This window comes from Scomber scombrus, chromosome 23, assembly GCF_963691925.1.
Source record: "Scomber scombrus chromosome 23, fScoSco1.1, whole genome shotgun sequence".
Lineage (NCBI taxonomy): Eukaryota > Metazoa > Chordata > Actinopteri > Scombriformes > Scombridae > Scomber > Scomber scombrus.
The window spans coordinates 8042172-8066765 of NC_084992.1; the positions used below are offsets into that span (position 1 = coordinate 8042172).

A 24594-nucleotide genomic window follows, 5' to 3' on the forward strand; every position below is an offset into this window, starting at 1 on the left:
AATAAAAAAAACAACTGTGGGTAACGTTTATGTTTTCCTGCCTTCAGTTTCGTTTCCAAAAAACAGAAAAGCCCGCCAAACACTCTTCCTGCCAAGCCTAGTCATGATTCATGGTCTTGATTCATGGGGATTAGGAAATACCAATCTGTTCCAAGTGGTGAATAAAAAGAGATATTTTTGAATGAAAAGAGATTTTATTTGGATTTAGATTTAGAAGCTCTGAAAATAACAAATATACAACATTTACTAAGTAATCAAGGTACACTGTGTGTAGATTTCAAACATGGTATAACATGCCCAGTATAGAATAAGTTGATTTTCCTCCCATCACCGAGAGAAAAGAGGTAAAAGGTACCAAATAAATGTGCCAACATGACTGAAGTTCCCATGTAAGTCATGTTATACACTGCACATCCTTCATCCATCACTGTGTGTGAATAAAGCTGCTGTAACCACCAAGTTCTCATGTATAGTCTTATAGTGTAACTTTTGATGCTATATTGTCTGTGATGGGTCTGTTGTGACTTAAACATAATATGAGACTATACAAGAGTTCACAAGGTGGCTCATAACACAAGTTCGACCTGTTACTGTACATTTTTATCCCGACAATAGACATTTATAATTTGAAGGCAGCTGTTGGCATTGTTCTTTAAATCCCTGCATATTAAACTGCACATCAGTTTAGCTTGTTTACAATGATATTATCTGATGTGAAATGGATAACACCATGAGTTTAACTGGTACAGCTTCTCTTTCATCTTGCTGTAAATGGCCATAGTATGAGTCATTATTTTGTGTATCCCTGAGGCCTGATGATCCTTCCCCATAAAACATTTGCAAAGCCACTTAAATGGACAATTCTGAAAGCTGCACTGGTTACATCTATATTTTAGAAGTGTGTATTGTGTTACCCACAAACAAAACGGGCAACCACACATAAAAGCATTACTACATAGTGGTCAAAAACTCCACAGGGTACCTGTAAATGCATCAAAGGCACATATATATGTATAATATATAAAGAAATTATAAAAATCATAGTTATTATTTGGTGGTGTATTTAGTTACACCACTACCTTTGATTGTGTACTTAATAGAAAAAAATACTTGCTGTTAAAAACATTACATTATTATTATAGGCAGGCATGACATAAAAACAAAACCCCCCCACTAATAATAAAAAATAAAAACAAAGTACAGAAAAATAGATAGAGAAAAATATAATATATCAAAAATTGCAATTAGTAGTGCTGTTCATGTAGCTTAATTTCTCCTTTTACAAATAATTCAACTATTGTAATTCTACAGATCCTCCACCACTTTGTTCTTGTTCATTTATTTTAAAACCACCAACCCTCAATGAGCAAAAATGTTCCATAATTTCCATATTTTACCAAACGCAACTTTCATTTTACAACCCCCCTTAACAAAACTGGACTTGTCAATGAGAGTGTTAAGAGATAATCAGAGGATCAGAGTTCATACCATCTTGTTTTACATGTGGATTTAAATATGGGAAGAGCTCATCAGTGAATGAACACTCGGCAAAGGAGTAGATGTGAGATTGAGCCGTAACATCATAGAAGGACACAAGACCTTCCTCGGAGTCCACAAACACCCCCACCTTCTGAGGCTTCTCATCCAGGGTGAGATGAAGTGGTGGATCTGTCAGGGCTGCGTACTTTCCCCCTTCATAATGTACGGCAACCCAGTAACCATTATCTGGATTGATTGAGAGTTTCCCCCTACGGTTTGCGTCACCTCTTGCTACGCCAACATCCCAACCGGTCTTGTTGATGACCTCCACCTCCCAGTATGTCTTCCCAGAGGCCAACCCATTGAGACCCAGGACACTGCCAAACCGATCAAACCTCTCTGGAGCATCATCTACTATTTGGTCCTCGCCAGCGTCTTTCACTTCCTTCCCATCATCAGAAACAACAAGACGCTTGTGAGCGGTGGCTGGGTCAAGCTTTACGTCCACTGCAAGAACAAATTGGGAAACATTTCGGAGATCTAAACACTACGGAAAAGTTTATCATTTTAAAGATGTTGTCAAGAAGAAACAAAATACATCACGTACCTGTAAACTTTGGAAGTCTCATAAGTTCTGTAAATAAAGAAATAGTTTTACCATTAAGGTCTACAGTGCATTTTAGTTGTTTTACATTTACTTTCGTAATGCAACTCCTACCAATTGAGGACAGCTTCTCCAGTTTCTCTTGAATTTTTTCCATCATGGTTGTTGTGGTTTTTCTCATGGTGCCAAAAGACAGTGTTGTGTCAAGCTCTACATTGGTCCAGTCTTTGATGTCGTCCATATCTTGTAGAGATGGGTATCTCTGGGAGACGGAAAGACAGAAAGAAAGAGATCAACCAACAGGTGAGAAATATCTGCAGTACGTAACAACTACAGCGTATGGTCCCGCAAAGAAGATCTAATGATACAAGCCAAACTTATTGAGTGCATCAAAATCAAAAAGTACTTTCAAGTAACTGAAATATCTTGAAGCTACTGAAAGTTAATGCTCACCTGCAGAAAAAGGATGTGATCCTCGAGCACAGATATATCATCAAGCTCAGAGATCACCCTCTCGAGTCTGTTGACCTCTGTTTCCAACTCGTTTGTGAGTTCTTTTGCCTCTTGCTCCAAAACCAGCCTCCTTTCCTTCAGTGGCTGAAGAGCTGTTGCATGGGCTTCCTCCACCATGGCAAGCACAGCTGTGAACACACTGTCAATTTCCCACCACTCATCCTCCAGGTGTCCCTGAAAATGAAGAAGAAAATCAAGCATTGTCTATTTAACATTTTCACTTAAGTATTACACTTAAGCAGATATGCTACATGTACCAACACAACATATTGTGCTGTAATTAAAGGTGAACAATCAGGTTCAGGTGAAGCTCATCTCATCTCATCTTATCTTATCTTATCCCTACAAAACTACACTGATTGGCCTGAAACGCAACACTGGTCATACTAAGACTGAGACAGTTAGGTTTACTATCAGGCACCATTTGTAAATAACATTTGTGTGGGACACTATTAATTGCCATAGTATTGAGAAAGTCAAATGAAGTAAACACATCATTCAGTTTTGACTTGACAGACTGGTCTGATTAGTTATTTTCAACTCTCATACAGCTTACCTTGCAGCTCTGTCGAGACATATCAATCTCTTCGATCTTCGTCATTCTCTTCTTAATTTTCTCTTGTAATGCTGTCTTAGTGCTTGCAAGCATAGTCTGCAGTAGACAAAAAAGCAATTGATTATCCCAACTTCAAACACTCTCATGTCCAATCTACACAGTATGATATAAAATCAACATCTTAATGAAAATTAACATCTTTCTACAGTCTGCCTTTTTAGGTGGTTTTGCAACTCAGTCAACATACCATAATGTATTAAAGTAAATATACACTCAAGTCAAGACAAGCCAAACAATATAAGGCCTTCCATGTGTTATTTACCTTCTTCCTGTCCCATTCATCTTCAGTGGAGACAACCTCCTCCTGACCTTCCTTCATACAGCGTACACAAATGCATTTCTGCTGCCTTTTGCTGTACAGCACCAGGGAGCGGCCATGAGTCAGACAGGCCCTCTCATCGAGCTCGTCCACAGGTTCAACCAACTTGTGACCCTTCAGCCTTTCACTTGATAAATGATTTTTCAGGTGAGTCGAACAGTATGAGGCAAGACACACAAGGCAGGACTTCTTGGCCTTTAGCTTTGGTTCCGTGCAAATGTCGCAGGCGACCTCACCAGGTGCCCCAGTGAACTCATCATCATTTTTCTCTGGGGTCTTTTTAAACCGTTGGACAATGGTTTTCAGGACGATGTTCACACCTGGAGCTTTGTTCAGGTACTTCTTGCATAGAGGGCACATCCTATCATTGTAACTAAAGTGGATATTCAGACATTTATTACAGAAGGAATGGCCACAATCTGTCGTGACAGGATCCACAAAAACATCCATGCAGATTGAGCATGTCAGATTCTTCTCAATGGGGTCACTGGGTGATGCTCTAGGAGAGGCCATATCTGATGAAATAGAGCAGAAAATGTAATGTAATACAGGTAATGTACATATTATTATGTTCTTATTGTTTTGGAACTTCAAACTCACTGAAGACATGGCTGTTTTTTCTTCCAGGGCTTGAGACTAACGCCATTTTGCCGTCCAGTAGATGGTAGAAAATGTGTTTGGAATGAACAGAGATCTTCTGAAAAGGAATCATTTACACATGATTATTTATTTTAAACTATCGCTTAGCAAATGACAAACTGAATCAAGCCTTGACTACAATGGAGCGCATCTTCTCATACTTTTGAAATAGTTACTGTCACCGGCTGGCTAGTCTGTGCAAGACCTGAATTGTTTCCATGGTACTGGTCCATCTGTCTTCTATATCACAGTCAGTGACCTGGCTCCATTATAATTAACACATCCAGCATTAAATATCAGTTACTCTAAACAGGACTTTAGGGGACCATAAGCTACTGGTCCTAACAGACAAGGAAGGTTGTAGCAGCAAAATCCCTGATTGAGTAAAATGAGCAAGGGTGTAGTTTGAAAGAGGAAGACTTCCTCTTTCCAAAGTTACAGTCTTGCTTTAAATCATGGCTGTTTACTGAGCAACTTCTTGATGTTTAACATATTTGTGCTTCGTCACTGTCGGGTACAGAATAGTGTTTCTCTGTGATTTCCCCTCTCTCATGTTTGTCTCTCTTTCTCTTCTTGTTTTGTCTGTGAACTCGGCGTTGGCATGGTTGTCCTCCCAGCTCCCCTGTCTCCTGGCTCTGCTGTGGCACTCACACCTGCCTGCAATCTGCCCAATCAACACACCTGCCTCTCATGAACTCATCTACCTGCAGTTATATCTAACCCCGGGTCTCAAACCTCTCTTTGCCATATTGTTGTCTCTGCTTTAGTGAATTTTCTGCACCTTGTTTTTTGCGTTTACTAACTGGATCTTTCCTCGTGCCTCAGGCCCACCTCCACCTATCCTCAACCTGCCAGGCAGTTATTTCAACTTCATCCTGCCCACGCCAGTGCCACTCCTTTGCCCTGCCAGTTCTCACCTTCATACCCCCATACCATCAGCGTCCATCAGAATTCAACCTTGCAATAAACACAAATCTTGCATGTCCAAAACAGTTACTTTTCACAAAATGGAAAAATCCAATGGAATAGTCAAAATCTTTTTTTAATACGTGTCATTGGTTAAATATTTGTAAAACCCACAGACCGATGTAAAGCATTGATTTATGAAAAAAAAGACGAAATATGGAGATGCAAGGCTTCTCCCTGACAGTAATTTAATGTATTTATTGTACATTTTTAATTTGGAAAGCTGCAACGTGGTTGTTATACTGCAGGTTTAACACACACACACACACACACACACACACACACACACACACACACACACACACACACACACACACACACACACACACACACATACACACACACACACACACACACATTATAAGCCTTTGCATTTAACAAAAATATTTGCTTGTGTTGCTTTTTGCTAAACCCTAAAGGGCAATGAGTATATGCTGCTAACCATAAAAAAAGTCTGAAAATACTGTTATTCAATTCAAGTGATTCAGTGATTTCGTCAACAGCTGTTTAGATCTAGTACTTATCTGCCACCCGTAATTTGACCAGCAGTTTACTTAAGTTTCCCTTAGCTTAAGTGCAGTTTAACCCTTGGTACATATCCAACATCCAGTGTTGTTTCTCTGCTGTATCTAATAATTGGTTTCTATTATGAAAACATACCGGGGGCTAAGATGACACATAGTGAACATAACTGCATATTTCTTTCAACACAACCGGGAAACGGATCAATGAAACCACATCCTGATACTATAGCTCGATGACACACCTACTGGATACTTAAACCTTTGGTGCATGTGTGTGTATCATTACAATGGCAGAAGGTTGCGAAAGTACACTTTAAAAACAAAAACTAATACACCTCCCAAAACATCACTGAGATAAGAAAAAGCTTGTCTAAAACATCAAAGGGCTTAAATATTAAACCTAGAACCTTTTTAGTAAAGCAATGAACCAACAGCCAACTATGGCTTAACAGTAAAAAGCATGAATATTTTCCCCAGTCTCTTAAATGCAGATAAAATCTGAATGTAATATGGTCAGAAAGTACGTATATGGGTCAATGACGTATAAGGATTTTCAACAACTCAATTTTAAATAATAAAAACAAGCATATCTAATGCAGTAGTTCAAACATTCAGAATGTTGTGTACCTGACAATTCATATTACAATGTGAAAGTGATTTTAGTGGGGGTTTTTCAAGATTAATTGGCACTGGCCTGAAAAAAAAGTCATTTGGTGCGACCATGATTCATCTTGAAATATCTTATATAAATAAATGACCATCATTTACAAAGATTTAAAAAAAAAAATGCAAATACTTTGTTTCCAAACACTTTATATTACTGAAAACTTGTAAAAAAAAGATGTGAAGCATGTTAACTAAATTAATTTATTTCAAAATGAATCGTGGTCGCACCACATGACTTTTTTTAAAGGCCAGTGCCAATTAATCTTGAAAAACCCACTAAAATCACTTAATTTCAAATGTATAATATGGAGCTTCAGGTACACAACATTCTGAATGTTTGAACTACTGCATTAGATATGCTTGTTTTTATTATTCTACAATTGAGTTGTTCTAAATCCTTATACGTCATTGACCCATATATGTGTTATATAATATATATTATTACCTTTCAGCTATCGAGATGCTCCTTCTCTCTCAGACTTCTGTCTCTCTCTCTCTCTTTCCACAGACTGGGAGCGTCCCGTCTTTGGTCATCCTTTCCTATTCTCAGTTTCATTTCTCTTCAAAAGCTCTACCAGCATGCCACTACTTTGACTCAAGGCAACATGGAAATGGGCAACCAAGTTTGTCTTGTTATGGGTGTTTTACCTGTTGAGCAAGTTCGCACACGTCAAATGTTTAATTTGGCGAGAGGTTTTTTGAGGACACCAGCTGAAGGTTTATCTTTTTAATTCTGTTTATTGATGGGTGTGAGGTTTATTTTATTACAACTGAATCATATAAAAAAACAACTGTGGGTAACGTTTATGTTTTCCTGCCTTCAGTTTTGTTTCCAAAAAACAGAAAAGCCCACCAAACACTCTTCCTGCCAAGCCTAGTCATGATTCATGGTCTTGATTCATGGGGATAGTGAAATACCAATCTGTTCCAAGTGGTGAATAAAAAGCCACAGAGAGATATTTTTGAATGAAAAGAGATTTTATTTGGATTTAGATTTAGAAGCTCTGAAAATAACAAATATACAACATTTAATAAGTAATCAAGGTACACTGTGTGTAGATTTCAAACATGGTATAACATGCCCAGTATAGAATAAGTTGATTTTCCTCCCATCACCAAGAGAAAAGAGGTAAAAGGTACCAAATAAATGTGCCAACAAGACTGAAGTTCCCATGTAAGTCATGTTATACACTACTCATCCTTCATCCATCACTGTGTGTGAATAAAGCTGCTGTAACCACCAAGTTCTCATGTATAGTCTTATAGTGTAACTTTTGATGCTATATTGTCTGTGATCAGTCTGCTGTGACTTAAACATAATATGAGACTATACAAGAGTTCACAAGGTGGCTCATAACACAAGTTCAACCTGTTACTGTACATCTTTATCCTGACTATACACATTTATAATTTGAAGGCAGCTGTTGGCATTGTTCTTTAAATCCCTGCATATTAAACTGCACATCAGTTTAGCTTGTTTACAATGATATTATCTGATGTGAAATGGATAACACCATGAGTTTAACTGGTACAGCTTCTCTTTCATCTTGCTGTAAATGGCCATAGTATGAGTCATTATTTTGTGTATCCCTGAGGCCTGATGATCCTTCCCCATAAAACATTTGCAAAGCCACTTAAATGGACAATTCTGAAAGCTGCACTGGTTACATCTATATTTTAGAAGTGTGTATTGTGTTACCCACAAACAAAACGGGCAACCACACATAAAAGCATTACTACATAGTGGTCAAAAACTCCACAGGGTACCTGTAAATGCATCGAAGACACATATATATGTATAATATATAAAGAAATGATAAAAATCATAGTTATTATTTGGTGGTGTATTTCGTTACACCACTACCTTTGATTGTGTACTTAATAGAAAAAATTACTTGCTGTTAAAAACCTTACATTATTATTATTATAGGCAAGGCATGGCATAAAAACAAACATTTGACAGTAAGAATTGGAAACAAACAATAAGATAAAACCCAATAATAGTAAAAATTGGAAACATTAAAACATACAATTACAAACAAAACCCCCCCACTAATAATACAAATAAAAACAAAGTACAGAAAAATAGAAAGAGAGAATATAATATAATATCAAAAATTGCAATTAGTAGTGCTGGTCATGTAGCTTAATTTCTCCTTTTACAAATAATTCAACTATTGTAATTCTACAGATCCTCCACCACTTTGTTCTTGTTCATTTATTTTAAAACCACCAAGCCTCAATGAGCAAAAATGTTCCATAATTTCCATATTTTACCAAACGCAACTTTCATTTTACAACCCCCCTTAACAAAACTGGACTTGTCAATGAGTGTTAAGAGATAATCAGAGGATCAGAGTTCACATCATTTTGTTTTACATGTGGACTGAAATATGGGAAGAGCTCATCAGTGAATGAACACTCGGCAAAGGAGTAGATGTGAGATTGAGCCGTAACATCATAGAAGGACACAAGACCTTCCTCGGAGTCCACAAACACCCCCACCTTCTGAGGCTTCTCATCCAGGGTGAGACGAAGTGGTGGATCTGTCAGGGCTGCGTACTTTCCCCCTTCATAATGTACGGCAACCCAGTAACCATTATCTGGATTGATTGAGAGTTTCCCCCTACGGTTTGCGTCACCTCTTGCTACGCCAACATCCCAACCGGTCTTGTTGATGACCTCCACCTCCCAGTAGGACTTCCCAGAGGCCAACCTGTTGAGACCCAGGACACTGCCAAACCGATCAAACCTCTCTGGAGCATCATCTACTATTTGGTCCTCGCCAGCGTCTTTCACTTCCTTCCCATCATCAGAAACAACAAGACGCTTGTGAGCGGTGGCTGGGTCAAGCTTTACGTCCACTGCAAGAACAAATTGGGAAACATTTCGGAGATCTAAACACTACGGAAAAGTTTATCATTTTAAAGATGTTGTCAAGAAGAAACAAAATACATCACGTACCTGTAAACTTTGGAAGTCTCATAAGTTCTGTAAATAAAGAAATAGTTTTACCAATAAGGTCTACAGTGCATTTTAGTTCTTTTACATTTACTTTCGTAATGCAACTCCTACCAATTGAGGACAGCTTCTCCAGTTTCTCTTGAATTTTTTCCATCATGGTTATTGTGGTTTTTCTCATGGTGCCAAAAGACAGTGTTGTGTCAAGCTCTACATTGGTCCAGTCTTTGATGTCGTCCATATCTTGTAGAGATGGGTATCTCTGGGAGACGGAAAGACAGAAAGAAAGAGATCAACCAACAGGTGAGAAATATCTGCAGTACGTAACAAATACAGCGTATGGTCCCGCAAAGAAGATCTAATGATACAAGCCAAACTTATTGAGTGCATCAAAATCAAAAAGTACTTTCAAGTAACTGAAATATCTCGAAGCTACCGAAAGGTTCGAAGTTTCTGCTCACCTGCAGAAAAAGGATGTGATCCTCGAGCACAGATATATCATCAAGCTCAGAGATCGCCCTCTCGAGTCTGTTGACCTCTGTTTCCAACTCGTTTGTGAGTTCTTTTGCCTCTTGCTCCAAAACCAGCCTCCTTTCCTTCAGTGGCTGAAGAGCTGTTGCATGGGCTTCCTCCACCATGGCAAGCACAGCTGTGAACACACTGTCAATTTCCCACCACTCATCCTCCAGGTGTCCCTGAAAATGAAGAAGAAAATCAAGCATTGTCTATTTAACATTTTCACTTAAGTACTACACTTAAGCAGATATGCTACATGTACCAACACAACATATTGTGCTGTAATTAAAGGTGAACAATCAGGTTCAGGTGAAGCTCATCTCATCTTATCTTATCTTATCCCTACAAAACTACACTGATTGGCCTGAAACGCAACACTGGTCATACTAAGACTGAGACAGTTAGGTTTACTATCAGGCACCATTTGTAAATATACATTTGTGTGGGACACTATTAATTGCCATAGTATTGAGAAAGTCAAATGAAGTAAACACATCAGTCAGTTTTGACTTGACAGACTGGTCTGATTAGTTATTTTCAACTCTCATACAGCTTACCTTGCAGCTCTGTCGAGACATATCAATCTCCTCGATCTTCGTCATTCTCTTCTTAATTTTCTCTTGTAATGCTGTCTTAGTGCTTGCGAGCATAGTCTGCAGTAGACAAAAAAGCAATTGATTATCCCAACTTCAAACACTCTCATGTCCAATGTACACAGTATGATATAAAATCAACATCTTAATGAAAATTAACATCTTTCTACAGTTTGCCTTTTTAGGTGGTTTTGCAACTCCGTCAACATACCATAATGTATTAAAGTAAATATACACTCAAGTCAAGACAAGCCAAACAATATAAGGCCTTCCATGTGTTATTTACCTTCTTCCTGTCCCATTCATCTTCAGTGGAGACAACCTCCTCCTGACCTTCCTTCATACAGCGTACACAAATGCATTTCTGCTGCCTTTTGCTGTACAGCTCCAGGGGGCGGCCATGAGTCAGACAGGCCCTCTCATCGAGGTCGTCCACAGGTTCAACCAACTTGTGACCCTTCAGCCTTTCACTTGATAAATGATTTTTCAGGTGAGTCGAACAGTATGAGGCAAGACACACAAGGCAGGACTTCTTGGCCTTTAGCTTTGGTTCCGTGCAAATGTCGCAGGCGACCTCACGAGGTGCCCCAGTGAACTCATCATAATTTTTCTCTGGGGTCTTTTTAAACTGTTGGACAATGTTTCTCAGGACGATGTTCACACCTGGAGCTTTGTTCAGGTACTTCTTGCATAGAGGGCACATCCTATCATTGTAACTAAAGTGGATATTCAGACATTTATTACAGAAGGAATGGCCACAATCTGTAGTGACAGGATCCACAAAAACATCCATGCAGATTGAGCATGTCAGATTTTTCTCAATGGGGTCACTGGGTGATGCTCTAGGAGAGGTCATATCTGATGAAATAGAGCAGAAAATGTAATGTAATACAGGTAATGTACATATTATTATGTTCTTATTGTTTTGGAACTTCAAACTCACTGAAGACATGGCTGTTTTTTCTTCCAGGGCTTGAGACTAACGCCATCTTGCCGTCCAGTAGATGGTAGAAAATGTGTTTGGAATGAACAGATATCTTCTGAAAAGGAATCATTTACACATGATTATTTATTTTAAACTATCGCTTAGCAAATGACAAACTGAATCAAGCCTTGACTACAATGGAGCGCATCTTCTCATATTTTTAAAATAGTTACTGTCACCGGCTGGCTAGTCTGTGCAAGACCTGAATTGTTTCCATGGTACTGGTCCATCTGTCTTCTATATCACAGTCAGTGACCTGGCTCCATTATAATTAACACATCCAGCATTAAATATCAGTTACTCTAAACAGGACTTTAGGGGACCATAAGCTACTGGTCCTAACAGACAAGGAAGGTTGTAGCAGCAAAATCCCTGATTGAGTAAAATGAGCAAGGGTGTAGTTTGAAAGAGGAAGACTTCCTCTTTCCAAAGTTACAGTCTTGCTTTAAATCATGGCTGTTTACTGAGCAACTTCTTGATGTTTAACATATTTGTGCTTCGTCACTGTCGGGTACAGAATAGTGTTTCTCTGTGATTTCCCCTCTCTCATGTTTGTCTCTCTTTCTCTTCTTGTTTTGTCTGTGAACTCGGCGTTGGCATGGTTGTCCTCCCAGCTCCCCTGTCTCCTGGCTCTGCTGTGGCACTCACACCTGCCTGCAATCTGCCCAATCAACACACCTGCCTCTCATGAACTCATCTACCTGCAGTTATATCTAACCCCGGGTCTCAAACCTCTCTTTGCCATATTGTTGTCTCTGCTTTAGTGAATTCTCTGCACCTTGTTTTTTGCGTTTACTAACTGGATCTTTCCTCGTGCCTCAGGCCCACCTCCACCTATCCTCAACCTGCCAGGCAGTTATTTCAACTTCATCCTGCCCACGCCAGTGCCACTCCTTTGCCCTGCCAGTTCTCACCTTCATACCCCCATACCATCAGCGTCCATCAGAATTCAACCTTGCAATAAACACAAATCTTGCATGTCCAAAACAGTTACTTTTCACAAAATGGAAAAATCCAATGGAATAGTCAAAATCTTTTTTTAATACGTGTCATTGGTTAAATATTTGTAAAACCCACAGACCGATGTAAAGCATTGATTTATGAAAAAAAAGACGAAATATGGAGATGCAAGGCTTCTCCCTGACAGTAATTTAATGTATTTATTGTACATTTTTAATTTGGAAAGCTGCAACGTGGTTGTTATACTGCAGGTTTAACACACACACACACACACACACACACACACACACACACACACACACACACACACACACACACACACACACACACACACACACACACACACACACACACACACACACACACACATTATAAGCCTTTGCATTTAAAAAAAATATTTGCTTGTGTTGCTTTTTGCTAAACCCTAAAGGGCAATGAGTATATGCTGCTAACCATAAAAAAAAGTCTGAAAATACTGTTATTCAATTCAAGTGATTCAGTGATTTCTTCAACAGCTGCTTAGATCTAGTACTTATCTGCCACCCATAATTGGACCAGCAGTTTACTTTAAGTTTCCCTTAGCTTAAGTGCAGTTTAACCCTTGGTACATATCCAACATCCAGTGTTGTTTCTCTGCTGTATCTAATAATTGGTTTCTATTATGAAAACATACCGGGGGCTAAGTTGACACATAGTCAACATAACTGCATATTTCTTTCAACACAACCGGGAAACGGATAAATGAAACCACCTCCTGATACTATAGCTGATGACACACCTACTGGATACTTAAACCTCTGGTGCATATGTGTGTATCATTACAATGGCAGAAGGTTGCGAAAGTACAATTTAAAAACAAAAACTAATACACCTCCCAAAACATCACTGAGATAAGAAAAAGCTTGTCTAAAACATCAAAGGGCTTAAATATTAAACCTAGAACCTTTTTAGTAAAGCAATGAACCAACAGCCAACTATGGCTTAACAGTAAAAAGCATTAATATTTTCCCCAGTCTCTTAAATGTAGATAAAATCTGAATGTAATATGGTCAGAAAGTACGTATATGGGTCAATGACGTATAAGGATTTTCAACAACTCAATTTTAAATAATAAAAACAAGCATATCTAATGCAGTAGTTCAAACATTCAGAATGTTGTGTACCTGACAATTCATATTACAATGTGAAAGTGATTTTAGTGGGGTTTTTTCAAGATTAATTGGCACTGGCCTGAAAAAAAAGTCATTTGGTGCGACCATGATTCATCTTGAAATATCTTATATAAATAAATGACCATCATTTACAAAGATTTTAAAAAAAATGCAAATACTTTGTTTCCAAACACTTTATATTACTGAAAACTTGTAAAAAAAAAGATGTGAAGCATGTTAACTAAATTAATTTATTTCAAGATGAATCGTGGTCGCACCACATGACTTTTTTTAAAGGCCAGTGCCAATTATCTTGAAAAACCCACTAAAATCACTTAATTTCAAATGTATAATATGGAGCTTCAGGTACACAACATTCTGAATGTTTGAACTACTGCATTAGATATGCTTGTTTTTATTATTCTACAATTGAGTTGTTCTAAATCCTTATACGTCATTGACCCATATATGTATTATATAATATATATTATTACCTTTCAGCTATCGAGATGCTCCTTCTCTCTCAGACTTCTGTCTCTCTCTCTCTCTTTCCACAGACTGGGAGCGTCCCGTCTTTGGTCATCCTTTCCTATTCTCAGTTTCATTTCTCTTCAAAAGCTCTACCAGCATGCCACTACTTTGACTCAAGGCAACATGGAAATGGGCAACCAAGTTTGTCTTGTTATGGGTGTTTTACCTGTTGAGCAAGTTCGCACACGTCAAATGTTTAATTTGGCGAGAGGTTTTTTGAGGACACCAGCTGAAGGTTTATCTTTTTAACTCTGTTTATTGATGGGTGTGAGGTTTATTTTATTACAACTGAATCATATAAAAAAAAACAACTGTGGGTAACGTTTATGTTTTCCTGCCTTCAGTTTCGTTTCCAAAAAACAGAAAAGCCCGCCAAACACTCTTCCTGCAAGCCTAGTCATGATTCATGGTCTTGATTCATGGGGATTATGAAATACCAATCTGTTCCAAGTGGTGAATAAAAAGAGATATTTTTGAATGAAAAGAGATTTTATTTGGATTTAGATTTAGAAGCTCTGAAAATAACAAATATACAACATTTACTAAGTAATCAAGGTACACTGTGTGTAGATTTCAAACATGGTATAACATGCCCAGTATAGAATAAGTTGATTTTCCTCCCATCACCGAGAGAAAAGAGGTAAAAGGTACCAAATAAATGTGCCAACAAGACTGAAGTTCCCATGTAAGTCATGTTATACACTACTCATCCTTCATCCATCACTGTGTGTGAATAAAGCTGCTGTAACCACCAAGTTCTCATGTATAGTCTTATAGTGTAACTTTTGATGCTATATTGTCTGTGATCAGTCTGCTGTAACCTATACATAATATGAGACTATAAAAGAGTTCACAAGGTGGCTCATAACACAAGTTCGACCTGTTACTGTACATTTTTATCCCGACAATAGACATTTATAATTTGAAGGCAGCTGTTGGCATTGTTCTTTAAATCCCTGCATATTAAACTGCACATCAGTTTAGCTTGTTTACAATGATATTATCTCATGTGAAATGGATAACACCATGAGTTTAACTGGTACAGCTTCTCTTTCATCTTGCTGTAAATGGCCATAGTATGAGTCATTATTTTGTGTATCCCTGAGGCCTGATGATCCTTCCCCATAAAACATTTGCAAAGCCACTTAAATGGACAATTCTGAAAGCTGCACTGGTTACATCTATATTTTAGAAGTGTGTATTGTGTTACCCACAAACAAAACGGGCAACCACACATAAAAGCATTACTACATAGTGGTCAAAAACTCCACAGGGTACCTGTAAATGCATCGAAGACACATATACATGTATAATATATAAAGAAATGATAAAAATCATAGTTATTATTTGGTGGTGTATTTAGTTACACCACTACCTTTGATTGTGTACTTAATAGAAAAAATTACTTGCTGTTAAAAACCTTACATTATTATTATTATAGGCAAGGCATGGCATAAAAACAAACATTTGACAGTAAGAATTGGAAACAAACAAGAAGATAAAACCCAATAATAGTAAAAATTGGAAACATTAAAACATACAATTACAAACAACCCCCCCCCTCCCCCACTAATAATACAAATAAAAACAAAGTACAGAAAAATAGAAAGAGAGAATATAATATAATATCAAAAATTGCAATTAGTAGTGCTGTTCATGTAGCTTAATTTTTCCTTTTACAAATAATTCAACTATTGTTTTTCTACAGATCCTCCACCACTATGTTCTTGTTCATTTATTTTAAAACCACCAAGCCTCAACGAGCAAAAATGTTCCATAATTTCCATATTTTACCAAACGCAACTTTGTTTTTGACTTCCAACATTTTACAACCCCCCTTAACAAAACTGGACTTGTCAATGAGTGTTAAGAGATAATCAGAGGATCAGAGTTCATATCATTTACTTTTACATGTGGACTGAAATATGGGAAGAGCTCATCAGTGAATGAACACTCGGCAAAGGAGTAGATGTGAGATTGAGCCGTAACATCATAGAAGGACACAAGACCTTCCTCGGAGTCCACAAACACCCCCACCTTCTGAGGCTTCTCATCCAGGGTGAGACGAAGTGGTGGATCTGTCAGGGCTGCGTACTTTCCCCCTTCATAATGTACGGCAACCCAGTAACCATTATCTGGATTGATTGAGAGTTTCCCCCTACGGTTTGCGTCACCTCTTGCTACGCCAACATCCCAACCGGTCTTGTTGATGACCTCCACCTCCCAGTAGGACTTCCCAGAGGCCAACCTGTTGAGACCCAGGACACTGCCAAACCGATCAAACCTCTCTGGAGCATCATCTACTATTTGGTCCTCGCCAGCGTCTTTCACTTCCTTCCCATCATCAGAAACAACAAGACGCTTGTGAGCGGTGGCTGGGTCAAGCTTTACGTCCACTGCAAGAACAAATTGGGAAACATTTCGGAGATCTAAACACTACGGAAAAGTTTATCATTTTAAAGATGTTGTCAAGAAGAAACAAAATACATCACGTACCTGTAAACTTTGGAAGTCTCATAAGTTCTGTAAATAAAGAAATAGTTTTACCAATAAGGTCTACAGTGCATTTTTAGTTGTTTTACATTTACTTTCGTAATGCAACTCCTACCAATTGAGGACAGCTTCTCCAGTTTCTCTTGAATTTTTTCCATCATGGTTATTGTGGTTTTTCTCATGGTGCCAAAAGACAGTGTTGTGTCAAGCTCTACATTGGTCCAGTCTTTGATGTCGTCCATATCTTGTAGAGATGGGTATCTCTGGAAGACGGAAAGACAGAAAGAAAGAGATCAACCAACAGGTGAGAAATATCTGCAGTACGTAACAAATACAGCGTATGGTCCCGCAAAGAAGATCTAATGATACAAGCCAAACTTATTGAGTGCATCAAAATCAAAAAGTACTTTCAAGTAACTGAAATATCTCGAAGCTACCGAAAGGTTCGAAGTTTCTGCTCACCTGCAGAAAAAGGATGTGATCCTCGAGCACAGATATATCATCAAGCTCAGAGATCGCCCTCTCGAGTCTGTTGACCTCTGTTTCCAACTCGTTTGTGAGTTCTTTTGCCTCTTGCTCCAAAACCAGCATCCTTTCCTTCAGTGGCTGAAGAGCTGTTGCATGGGCTTCCTCCACCATGGCAAGCACAGCTGTGAACACACTGTCAATTTCCCACCACTCATCCTCCAGGTGTCCCTGAAAATGAAGAAGAAAATCAAGCATTGTCTATTTAACATTTTCACTTAAGTACTACACTTAAGCAGATATGCTACATGTACCAACACAACATATTGTGCTGTAATTAAAGGTGAACAATCAGGTTCAGGTGAAGCTCATCTCATCTTATCTCATCTTATCCCTACAAAACTACACTGATTGGCCTAAAACGCAACACTGGTCATACTAAGACTGAGACAGTTAGGTTTACTATCAGGCACCATTTGTAAATATACATTTGTGTGGGACACTATTAATTGCCATAGTATTGAGAAAGTCAAATGAAGTAAACACATCATTCAGTTTTGACTTGACAGACTGGTCTGATTAGTTATTTTCAACTTTTATACAGCTTACCTTGCAGCTCTGTCGAGACATATCAATCTCCTCGATCTTCGTCATTCTCTTCTTAATTTTCTGTTGTAATGCTGTCTTAGTGCTTGCGAGTATAGTCTGCAGTAGACAAAAAAGCAATTGATTATCCCAACTTCAAACACTCTCATGTCCAATGTACACAGTATGATATAAAATCAACATCTTAATGAAAATTAACATCTTTCTACAGTTTGCCTTTTTAGGTGGTTTTGCAACTCCGTCAACATACCATAATGTATTAAAGTAAATATACACTCAAGTCAAGACAAGCCAAACAATATAAGGCCTTCCATGTGTTATTTACCTTCTTCCTGTCCCATTCATCTTCAGTGGAGACAACCTCCTCCTGACCTTCCTTCATACAGCGTACACAAATGCATTTCTGCTGCCTTTTGCTGTACAGCTCCAGGGGGCGGCCATGAGTCAGACAGGCCCTCTCATCGAGGTCGTCCACAGGTTCAACCAACTTGTGACCCTTCAGCCTTTCACTTGATAAATGATTTTTCAGGTGAGTCGAACAGTACGAGGCAAGACACACAAGGCAGGATTTCTTGGCCTTTAGCTTTGGTTCCGTGCAAATGTCGCAGGCGACCTCACGAGGTGCCCCAGTGAACTCATCATCATTTTTCTCTGGGGTCTTTTTAAACTGTTGGACAATGTTTCTCAGGACGATGTTCACACCTGGAGCTTTGTTCAGGTACTTCTTGCATAGAGGGCACATCTTATCATTGTAACTAAAGTGGATATTCAGACATTTATTACAGAAGGAATGGCCACAATCTGTAGTGACAGGATCCACAAAAACATCCATGCAGATTGAGCATGTCAGATTCTTCTCAATGGGGTCACTGGGTAATGCTCTAGGAGAGGTCATATCTGATGAAATAGAGCAGAAAATGTAATGTAATACAGGTAATGTACATATTATTATGTTCTTATTGTTTTGGAACTTCAAACTCACTGAAGACATGGCTGTTTTTTCTTCCAGGGCTTGAGACTAACGCCATCTTGCCGTCCAGTAGATGGTAGAAAATGTGTTTGGAATGAACAGATATCTTCTGAAAAGGAATCATTTACACATGATTATTTATTTTAAACTATCGCTTAGCAAATGACAAACTGAATCAAGCCTTGACTACAATGGAGCGCATCTTCTCATACTTTTGAAATAGTTACTGTCACCGGCTGGCTAGTCTGTGCAAGACCTGAATTGTTTCCATGGTACTGGTCCATCTGTCTTCTATGTCACAGTCAGTGACCTGGCTCCATTATAATTAACACATCCAGCATTAAATATCAGTTACTCTAAACAGGACTATAGGGGACCATAAGCTACTGGTCCTAACAGACAAGGAAGGTTGTAGCAGCAAAATCCTTGATTGAGTAAAATGAGCAAGGGTGTAGTTTGAAAGAGGAAGACTGTTATTTCCTCTTTCCAAAGTTACAGTCTTGCTTTTTTTGTTGTTATACTGCAGGTTTCTCACACACACACACACACACACACACACACACACACACACACACACACACACACACACACACACACACACACACACACACACACACACACACACACACACACACACACACACACGTTATAAGCCTTTGCATTTTTTTTTTTTTAATATTTGCTTCAAGCGTTGCTTTTTGCTCAACCCTAAAGGGCAATGAGTATATGCTGCTAACCATAAAAAAAAAGATAGTTTCAAGTCTGAAAATACTTTTATTCAATTCAAGTGATTCAGTGATTTCTTCAACAGCTGCTTAGATCTAGTACTTATCTGCCACCCATAATTTGACCAGCAGTTTACTTTAAGTTTCCCTTAGCTTAAGTGCAGTTTAACCCTTGGTACATATCCAACATCCAGTGTTGTTTCTCTGCTGTATCTAATAATTGGTTTCTATTATGAAAACATACCGGGGGCTAAGTTGACACATAGTCAACATAACTGCATATTTCTTTCAACACAACCGGGAAACGGATCAATGAAACCACCTCCTGATACTATAGCTGATGACACACCTACTGGATACTTAAACCTCTGGTGCATATGTGTGTATCATTACAATGGCAGAAGGTTGCGAAAGTAGACTTGGAAAATAAAAACTAATACACTTCCAAAAACATCACTGAGATAAGAAAAAGCTTGTCTAAAACATCAAAGGGCTTAAATATTAAACGTAGAACCTTTTTAGTAAAGCAATGAACCAACAGCCAACTATGGCTTAACAGTAAAAAGCATTAATATTTTCCCCAGTCTCTAAAATGTAGATAAAGTCTGAATGTAATATGGTCAGAAAGTACTTATATATGTATTATATAATGTATATTATTACCTTTCAGCTATCGAGATGCTCCTTCTCTCTCAGACTTCTGTCTCTCTCTCTCTCTTTCCACAGACTGGGAGCGTCCCGTCTTTGGTCATCCTTTCCTATTCTCAGTTTCATTTCTCTTCAAAAGCTCTACCAGCATGCCACTACTTTGACTCAAGGCAACATGGAAATGGGCAACCAAATCACATGTTTGTCTTTGTTATGGGTGTGTTACCTGTTGAGCAAGTTCGCACACGTCAAATGTTTAATTTGGCGAGAGGTTTTTTGAGGACACCAGCTAAAGGTTTATCTTTTTAATTCTGTTTATTGATGGGTGTGAGGTTTGTTTTATTACAACTGAATCATATAAATATATTTAACCATCAATCTGTGAGACAAGAGCACAACTCCAGCTTTTGTAGTATTTTTTATTTTTTTCATTAATGCATTTTATTGGTTTGTATAAATATGTTCATTGGTACAAAAACCCCCCAAAAAACCGTGAGATACAGTACTGAATTTAAGCACACATCATCCTTCAAATAAATTACATCATCCACCCAAGCATAAGTTACATTCATACAATACATTCTCAATGTGATATACCATACTCTGAGTAGTTCTTGTAGTTTTTAAGGCTTATTGTTTCTTCAAATTGGCACAAATCATCGTTAGTATTTTATATACGCAAAATTGGTGTTTAAAAAAATCAGTGCTACAAACAGTCCAATGGGGAATACATTCAAATTAATCTGTTATGAGGAATAGTTTGACATTTAAAAAAAAAAAGAAGCTTATTCTCTGCCTTACAGTGTGTTAGAGGAGAGGATTGATACTAGATGGTAACTGAGATTGATGATTGATGTTAGCTTAGCCTAACTTAGTGTAAAGACTGTAAAGAAGGTGGAAACAGTAACTTACATACTCTGATTTCCAACAACTCTAACACTCACAAATTAACATGTTACATCTTATTTGTTTAACCTACACTAAAATGGAAGTGTAACCATAACAATTAGTTTTTTTTATGCTGTACTATATTTTAAACAGATAAAAGAAATTAAAAATGAATCCAGTGCGCTTGAAGCTGAATCGTCATCTTGTTCCTCCAGCCCTTAATATGAATCAGTGTTTAGAAACATCTGTAGAGACAAGAGAGAGGCTACGTTATAAGATCAGTATTTGTCACAAAAATAAATTAATTGATGTATTTTCTTTCAGATGTGACCTGTAGGAAGTTGAGGTTGTCTTCATTCTGTGAGAGCTGCTCCAGATCGGTGTTTCTCCTCTGTAGCTCAGAGATTTCCTCTTCTAGCTGTTTGATGAGCTCTTTGTTTTGTGCCCATGCTTCTTTCTGATTTTGTCCACTTATGTTTACAGGGCGCTTGAATTTCTCAACTTTACTCAGTCTCTCCTGAACTGCTTGCTGAATTTTCACTCTAATCCTTTTTAGTTTTACCTGTGAGGGGGGAAAAAAGTTTGTCAGCACAGCTAAGGCCTGTAGACAGTTTAACTGAAAAGAAACTGATACTCATTTACACATAGCAGAGTATTACTGTTGCATTGTTCTTCATAGGTTAAAACTTTAAAGCATCTTGAACTTTGAGTCACACCCTTCACTGATGCCAATTTGGTATTATTGCCTTTCACAGCTGATGTAAAACAGACCTGCTTTCACAGTACAAACCGGATCCATGAAAGTTTACTCTCTGAGTGATTTGTGTATTTCCTCATCAAAGATGCTATGTGCTTGTTTTAAAATGGGATCATATTGACATAAATTGTGGTTTTTTTGTTCAAGTATGTGATGAGATGAGATGTTAAACATGGCATGCGAGTGGTTTTAGCTCGTTTCCCAAAATTAAAACCAGATGTTCTGTAAAAGTTGACTTACTGTCATAGAAGTGATGTTGACACTTGCCCCCCATGAACGCTCTTTTGTATTCTCTCTCACCTCATTGACGTGGTCAAGCATAATACACCATTAAGAAAAACTGCTCAAATCTCCAGCTTAGTTTTCTAGCACCCTCGTAAACATGAAACCAGACACATACTGTACATAGTAGATTTTCCACCAGTTTTGTATAAGCAGTGAAGTGTTTTGTGGGAGTTTAAATTATTTCCATAAATCATTTATAAAGGGCGGGTCATGGTGGAGAGATTGATTTGTTACAAAGTGCAAACTGAAAAAAATAGGTCTCTCTAAAAAGCTAGTTATCTTATGTTGCAACATCTGTGTTACACAACACAATAACTGCACTCGTATATGTTTCCTGATATGCTGCTTTTATGATACTTTACCTTCTTCTTTGCAGCTTCCTTGTTGACAGAAATAATGTGATGGCCCCTGTGTTCTGTCTGTGCACACTTGGCACAAATGCATGTTCGATCGCTCCTGCAGAACCTGTCTAATTGCTTTCCATGCAGTCTGCACACAGAGTCCTCCAGGTTCTTCACCACGCTGATCAGAAGATGGCGCCCAAGGTCTTCGTTCTTGTAATGTGGCTCTAGATGAGTATCACAATACGAGGCCAGGCACACCAGGCAGGACTTGACTGCTCGATGCTTTTGTGGGCAGATATCACAGGGAACCTCTCTGGCTCTTAAAGCCACAGTTTCTGCCTCAGTTGGGGCATCAGTGTGTTGGTTTGTTTTGAGTTGTGGCCTGGTGGGGAAGAAGGCCTTGCAGAGGGGGCACTGGCAGGCCCCATTGATCCTCCAGTATTCTCCTATACAGGCAAGGCAGAAGCTGTGTCCACAAGGGAGGGAAGTGGGGTTGGTGAACTTATCCAGACAGATGCAGCACTTAAGAAGCTCTGACATGAGGTCAAAAACTTAAAGTCTACTTTTTGTATGTATGTGCATGCAACCTGTGATCTGACTGGATGTGGCACAGATGATGGTTCACTCCACTGGTTGAACAGAATATATCTGTAGAGAAAGCAAAAACTGTATTAGAGCATATAGCGTATGTCTTACAGCACTTCTGATTAGTTTAAAGGGTGAATACAAAATGTTTTTCTCACTATTTTGCCGGGAACAAAAATTAGAAACTTGTATTTAACTGCTTGATTGCATAAATTAAGGAGATGTTACAGGTTTAAAGGGGTGAAACATTGTGGATCTGTGGTAACCGGCTGATGACCCTGCAGCTTGCTGATCTATGGACGATCTTGGAGGTGCAACAGACAATAACACCTACCTGTATAATCAAAACAAGTTATATGAAGTGCTTAACTATCTAGTGACTAAAAATGTTAAATGACCTCCACCACTCATGTGGCCTGGCTCCCATGTAACACAGAGCTGTTTTGTTTTGCTGTTATAGGTTCTTACAGTAGCTGCATGTGTCACCATAACCAAAAACAAACAAGTTGAAATCACCACTTCCTTTAATTCTGAGCTCCTTTACTACATTTGCGCAGCTGCTTTGTTTTATCACTTCATAAAAGTTCACATATTGCGTGTGGTGTCCAAACTTCTCCTTTCTGCTACAGTAGGTTAATGATTATACATAAGACAACAGAGGCTGATATCACGTTTACATGCATAAGGCATCATCCACAACAAGCTCTGTAGTGTAATCAGTAGCTACAGTAATAATGTACAGTAGATTTACATATGAGAGATATTTAATAAGCAATCATTGAGGGGGGGTTAAGAAGTTAGTCAAGTTATAGTTGTTATAGTTACTGTAGTCATAAATACATGGAGTGGTTAGTCTTGTACTGATCATATAATCACATAAGTATTGTTTATTTTAATATTTAAATGTTTTTAATATTGATATAATATTATAATATATATTATAGAGCAAAAACAGGAAGAAACAATTTCTCAATATTTTTGTTAATCTAAAATAAAACATTATATTCACCCCTTCCCTCCAGCAAGTAGAAGTCATGAGTATTAATCATGGATTGCATATCATAGAGTGGTGAGATTGCTACGTCACAGTCATGTGGTAAATTCAAAATATTGTACATCTTTGGGCCAATCAGAAGTAAGTATTCTATCTAATCTTGAAATACTGCATGTGTCAGCAGACAAAGTAAGAGATAAAAATAAAGTTTTAATTGTGGATTTATGTTTGGACAAGTCAGTCCACAGTAAATCAACTAAAACAGACTCACTCATAATTGTAAGCAATGTAAAGAAGTTCTAATTAAATGTCATCGCAAAGCTTTTCACTGACATTTGAAAAAAAAAAAAAATTGCAACAATAATCAAATATTTACCACAGCACCAGAATTAAAATATAAAACGCTCATACCTTTCTTGTGTAGCTGCCAGCGTGTCTTTCCCGAGGCTCTGACGGTGTTGAGTTACACTCTGATCTGTTGGTTCTTCCTCTGAATAGGCATAGACACACCTATTACTGCTGGGTAAGAGGGCAGCTCTGCTGGACTCTTTCATTTCCTGTTTGCTCATAAATCTTTATATGCCTGATAAGACAGAACGTGGCACTTCCTTATTATAGTTCAGCTTAAGATACAAAAAAGGGGCAACAAATATTTATTTTAAGTAATAATGCAAACACACATATTTATTCCGTATTCAATATTTATTCTGATGACATATAAAAAAGTTGATAGAATAGTATTAAATACTCCCACAGACCTATATGTTTAAAATAACTACAGTAGCAAAGAATCTTTACCATTGATTATTAT

At 38.1% G+C, this 24594-nt stretch overlaps 2 protein-coding genes across 2 annotated transcripts; both read right to left on the bottom strand.

Annotated features, from left to right (window-relative positions):
• Positions 1-1456: 1456 nt before the first annotated feature.
• On the bottom strand, positions 1457-24271 carry LOC134006338 (uncharacterized). The gene is made up of 23 exons (XM_062445424.1): positions 24195-24271; positions 22223-22852; positions 21144-21380; positions 18570-18666; positions 17913-18484; positions 17591-17686; positions 16979-17212; positions 16632-16779; positions 16520-16546; positions 15935-16419; positions 11340-11436; positions 10683-11254; positions 10361-10456; positions 9749-9982; positions 9402-9549; positions 9291-9317; positions 8670-9190; positions 4132-4228; positions 3475-4046; positions 3153-3248; positions 2537-2770; positions 2198-2345; positions 1457-2019 (listed from the first exon to the last, which is right to left on the bottom strand). Exons 2-23 carry the CDS (start codon positions 22742-22744, stop codon positions 1457-1459), a joined length of 5823 nt encoding a protein of 1940 aa, XP_062301408.1. The 5' UTR covers positions 22745-22852; positions 24195-24271.
• LOC134005825 (E3 ubiquitin-protein ligase TRIM39-like) lies at positions 15890-20083 on the bottom strand. Its single transcript, XM_062444831.1, has 8 exons — positions 19946-20083; positions 18570-18666; positions 17913-18484; positions 17591-17686; positions 16979-17212; positions 16632-16779; positions 16520-16546; positions 15890-16419 (listed from the first exon to the last, which is right to left on the bottom strand). Exons 2-8 carry the CDS (start codon positions 18613-18615, stop codon positions 15890-15892), a joined length of 1653 nt encoding a protein of 550 aa, XP_062300815.1. The 5' UTR covers positions 18616-18666; positions 19946-20083.
• Positions 24272-24594: the final 323 nt, after the last annotated feature.

What these genes read in the sequence shown, in the direction of transcription:
- LOC134005825 (XM_062444831.1), bottom strand. Translation starts at nt 18,615, where the DNA reads ATGGCGTTAGTCTCAAGCCCTGGAAGAAAAAACAGCCATGTCTTCA. An exon ending in TGTCTCGACAGAGCTGCAAG is followed by an intron (nt 17,213 to 17,590) that starts GTAAGCTGTATA and finishes CTTCATTTTCAG; the next exon opens with GGACACCTGGAGGATGAGTG. An exon ending in GAGACTTCCAAAGTTTACAG is followed by an intron (nt 16,420 to 16,519) that starts GTACGTGATGTA and finishes TTGTTCTTGCAG; the next exon opens with TGGACGTAAAGCTTGACCCA.
- LOC134006338 (XM_062445424.1), bottom strand. Translation starts at nt 22,744, where the DNA reads ATGTCAGAGCTTCTTAAGTGCTGCATCTGTCTGGATAAGTTCACCAAC. An exon ending in AAAAAACAGCCATGTCTTCA is followed by an intron (nt 11,255 to 11,339) that starts GTGAGTTTGAAG and finishes CTATTTCATCAG; the next exon opens with ATATGACCTCTCCTAGAGCA. An exon ending in GGAGAAGCTGTCCTCAATTG is followed by an intron (nt 9,318 to 9,401) that starts GTAGGAGTTGCA and finishes CTTTATTTACAG; the next exon opens with AACTTATGAGACTTCCAAAG.